Source organism: Melanaphis sacchari, unplaced genomic scaffold (assembly GCF_002803265.2).
Source record: "Melanaphis sacchari strain LSU unplaced genomic scaffold, SCAv2.0 Contig1328_pilon_pilon, whole genome shotgun sequence".
Lineage (NCBI taxonomy): Eukaryota > Metazoa > Arthropoda > Insecta > Hemiptera > Aphididae > Melanaphis > Melanaphis sacchari.
Window position 1 is genome coordinate 4,443 of NW_020270544.1, and position 4,458 is coordinate 8,900.

General features: G+C 31.9%; 2 protein-coding genes across 2 annotated transcripts; both read left to right on the plus strand.

Moving 5' to 3' along the window:
- The first annotated feature begins 407 nt into the window (after positions 1–407).
- LOC112591346 (piggyBac transposable element-derived protein 2-like) lies at positions 408–1,827 on the plus strand. Its single transcript, XM_025335132.1, has 2 exons — positions 408–570; positions 638–1,827. The coding sequence occupies exons 1-2, from the start codon at positions 408–410 to the stop codon at positions 1,825–1,827; spliced, it is 1,353 nt and encodes a 450-aa protein (XP_025190917.1).
- A 329-nt stretch (positions 1,828–2,156) lies between these two features.
- Positions 2,157–3,821, plus strand: LOC112591347. The gene is made up of 2 exons (XM_025335133.1): positions 2,157–2,298; positions 2,521–3,821. The coding sequence occupies exons 1-2, from the start codon at positions 2,157–2,159 to the stop codon at positions 3,819–3,821; spliced, it is 1,443 nt and encodes a 480-aa protein (XP_025190918.1).
- Positions 3,822–4,458: the final 637 nt, after the last annotated feature.

Here is a 4,458-nt window from a genome sequence, read left to right on the forward strand (position 1 = left end):
ACCCTTCAACGCCCATTGTAGCAGAAATGCAACACGTTTATAATATTATTATATTTTATTATTTAAAATATATTTTAAAGTAAGTGTCGCTATCTAGTTAATCTAGAGAAAAATATCTACCAGCTGCTATTAACAACGCAGTAATTTGATAAATAATCAGTTTTTAGTTTCCCGCCAAATTTTGCATAGTGCATTTTGTGATAATACGTCTAAGTGAGTTTTATTTTTGACTTTATACATATACGTTAAATCTTCATTTATTTTTTAAAAAAAAATACTACATACTCAGGTAAGTTGTATAGATTCTATATAAATACACCAGCATGGATATTATTTCGTTTTTATATGAATTATACTAAAATCTAATCATGTTGCATATTTGCTACAGTGGGCAATAAATCAACGATATGAATCGTAACATTTTAAATGACGAAGAATTATTGGAACTTCTTTATAATACTAATTGGTCGGACAGTGAAGATGGTTTAGATGTTTCTGACAACGAACAAGACCATAATGTTGTAAATATTCACGAAAATATTGGTATTCCTACTAATGACAATGATGAAGGTAAAATAACTATTTTAACTACCTACTATATATAATTTATACTTTTATCATATGAAATCTTTTTTAGGTAATTTGGATTTATTGGATTTGCCAATTGAAATACAATCTAATTCTGTGGAAACAATACATTTACCTTCTGTTTCTACATCAAATTTGACTAATCAAAACCAATCTAATGTTTTAAACTTAACACCAAGACGCAGTGTAAGACATGTATCGATCTCACCATTAGTAAATAATTCTAGAGCTGATACCAACGAGTCATCAAATGCAAAAAAAACAGGTAATTTACAAAGAAAACCAGCTGCTTTAACAAATTTAAAATGGAAAAAAGGTAGTTTAGTCACACCTTCTGCATGTCTAACATTTATTGAACCTACACTTCCTCATGATTTGCTTTTACTTGAAACACCACTGGATTTCTTTGCTTATTTTTTCACTAATGAGCTTCTTACCAAAATCAAAGAGGAAACTGAATTGTATGCTGTTCAAAAGAATCCCAACAAACCAGTTTCTCTCAGTATTAATGAAATAAAAAGGTATTTGGGAATTTGTATTTATGCTTCTGTACTACATGTGCCAAAAATTAGGGATTATTGGTCTGCTGAATTGGGCTACCCTGTGATATTTAATGCTATGAGTCGCAATAGATTTGAGCTGATTAAAAGTGTTTTACATTTCAATAATAATGATTCTATGCTATCATCAAATGACCCAAATCATGATCGACTTCATAAGCTGAGACCTCTAATTGATTATTTGAATAGTCGCTTTTCTTCTATACCTTGCAAACAAGATTTATCTTTAGATGAACAATTATGTGCAACTAAAGCACAAAGTTATATGAAACAGTATCTTCCAGATAAACCACATAAGTGGGGGTTTAAATTGTTTGTTTTGACAGATATACAAGGATATGGATATCGTTTTGAGATTTACTCGGGCCAAGAAAACAATTCGATATTTCGACACCCCAATGAACCAGATTTCGGAGCTTCGTCAAATGTAGTAGTAAGGTTATCAAGAAATGTTCCGGTCAACAAAAACCATAAAATATATTTTGATAATTATTACACTGCTATTCCAGTGATGGAATTTTTATACCAAAAAAATATATATAGTTTAGGTACGGTCAGAATAAATCGTCTTCCTAATTGTCCTTTACCTGACAAAAACGGCGAAAAAAAAATGAAAAGAGGAGAATCGATAGAGTATATCACATCTTATGAGTCCGCGCCTATTTCTGCAGTTATATGAAAAATCCTAAATCTGTGTTTGAAGTTCATAAAGGGGAGGCGTTCAAAATCCCGACAATGATAATCCCGAATGGTCAAAAACCCGAAACCAAAATCCCGACAGTCTAAAATACCGACAGTTCAAAATACCGACAGTTCAAAATATCGACAAAATAAAATAATTTTATCTTATCTTATAAAAGTTTAATTTAGTACCTATATTATCTAAAACGCTCAATTACTTGTCCCAAGTCTCAGTGAACGATCGAACATTTCAACTGAACAAACGTATTTTTGCGTGTTAATTGTATAGTACCTTTGTTTTAAATATAAGTTAGGAGTTTTTTAATTATGAGTGAAATATGTCAAATTATCCCATCTCAAAAAGGAAATGCCAAAATATGTGTCAAGGGATATTTAATGACAAAAGACAAGAATCGAGAGGACATATATTATTGGTGCTGCGAAAAAAGAAAACTAATGGCCTGCACAGGTAAGTTATTATTTCATTAACCGGAAAGACAATCATTGTGTGGTACCGTTTATCCAAAAAATATATGTATAATAAGTTTCATTTGGGACATACTATTATGTTAATTGATAAATGAACAAATTTCAGTGGACTCGATATTTTAACTCACATTCTAATATAAATAATAATAACAATAGAAGTAATAATTAAAAATTATTTTTAATTTTTGCGTTTCATTCATAGGACGTGCAACCACTATACTTATCAACAAAAAACATTTATTACGTAAATGTTCTGATCATAATCACGCACCTGAAGCAGCTAGGGTTGATGTATGTACTACTCTTAGCCATTTAAAAGATCAAGCACGAAATACCAATGACCAACCCTGCCAAATTATTCAAAGTTGCGTTACAAATATGCCAAGTACTGCTCATCCATACATGCCGAATAGAAATGCTCTACGGCAACAAATAAAGCGTGTTAGAAGGGAAAATACGCCATCGCAACCTCAATCATTAGAAGATCTAACAATTCCCGATTCACTGAGAACTATAATTGGCGGGGAGTTATTTTTAATTAAAGATTCAACCATTAATGATGAAAAACTTCTACTATTTTGTACTAAAAATAATGTTCAACGGCTGTCGTATGCTCGTTATTTAATTATGGATGGTACGTTTTGGACAGTCCCGACAATATTTAGACAGCTATATACCATACACGCACCTGTAGGAGGAGACAATTTTCGAGTTTTGCCACTAGCATATGCTTTAATGTCATCAAAATCTGAAACCCTGTATATACGTCTTTTTCAAGACTTAATTGATTTTTGCGAAGATAATGGCGGGCAACTAAATCCATATTGGATAATGACAGATTTTGAACAGGCGGCAATAAAGGCATCAAAAGCTGAGTTTCCTAACGTGAAAAACAAGGCATGTTTTTTTCATTTATCTCAAAGTACTTGGAGAAAAATTCAATCATCTGGCTTGGTGAATTTATATGGTACAAACGAAGAGTTTAGTTTAAAAATAAGACAAATGCTTGCCCTGGCTTTTATTCCATCTGAAAATATACCTGCAGCATTTGATGAACTTAAAGCGACATTTCCTCCTGAAGCTGAAGAAGTTGTCCAATGGTTTGAAGACAATTATGTACATGGCCGGATTTGTCGCCGAAACCAAAGAAATGGTAATATTATACGCACAGACCCACTTTTTCCGCCCAAACTTTGGTCTGTGTCAGAATTAATGGACCACGGAATTCCTAGGACACAAAATATTGTCGAAGCTTGGCATCGACGTTGGTCAACTTTGGTTGGTAAACCTCATGTTGGAGTCTATACAATGATAGAGGAGCTTCAGAAAGAACAACAACGAGTTGACTTGGAAATTGAATGCATTAATCGTGGAGAACCAAAACCGAAACAGAAAAAACAAATAATTGACAGAGAGAAAAGAATAATGACGGTATATAAAGATATATCAAATAGGAGTGTCTTAGAATTTTTACGGGGTTTGGCTCATAATATATCGATGTAGTTTTATATATTTTTTAATTTTTAAGAGGACGCTACACATGTATAAATTCGTCCGTAAAAACCGTTTCACGCGGGATAGAACCACTCAGGCTGTAGTGATAGTTAACACTCCAAATTTATATACAATATAGTTAAGAAAATTATCTATGAAATATCGTTTTTATTTTTTTTATATAGCTTATACAAAAAAAGATCTTATTGTTTCAAAATCCATTATTTTTGTGTTTTTCAAACTTGAATAACACTTTTTGTAGTTCCGATATCGAAAAAATAAAAACGATATTTCACAGAAAAAATTCTCCTTTTTATGTAGTGAAAATTTTATTTCTTAGTTATGACTGTAGCCTTCTTGGTTCTTTCCCGCGTGAAACAGTTTTTACGTAAAGATTTCAATTTTATTAAATATTTTTGGCTGTAATGTGCTGCTGCCTACGATCGATGCGACATCGAATACGATTTCCCCCTCCACGATAAATTAAAATTATATTTCTCTGTATCGGCAAACAGCGCGCCCGCGCCCGTAATAATTTCCAGGAATAGTTTTGATATGAAATAATTTAATTTTGGTGACTATTGCTAATATGTATAAGCTGAATAATTACACCATTCTTATCTATACTATTATAATATTATTATAT

What these genes read in the sequence shown, in the direction of transcription:
- LOC112591346 (XM_025335132.1), top strand. Translation starts at nt 408, where the DNA reads ATGAATCGTAACATTTTAAATGACGAAGAATTATTGGAACTTCTTTAT. An exon ending in TACTAATGACAATGATGAAG is followed by an intron (nt 571 to 637) that starts GTAAAATAACTA and finishes AATCTTTTTTAG; the next exon opens with GTAATTTGGATTTATTGGAT.
- LOC112591347 (XM_025335133.1), top strand. Translation starts at nt 2,157, where the DNA reads ATGAGTGAAATATGTCAAATTATCCCATCTCAAAAAGGAAATGCCAAA. An exon ending in AAAACTAATGGCCTGCACAG is followed by an intron (nt 2,299 to 2,520) that starts GTAAGTTATTAT and finishes TTTCATTCATAG; the next exon opens with GACGTGCAACCACTATACTT.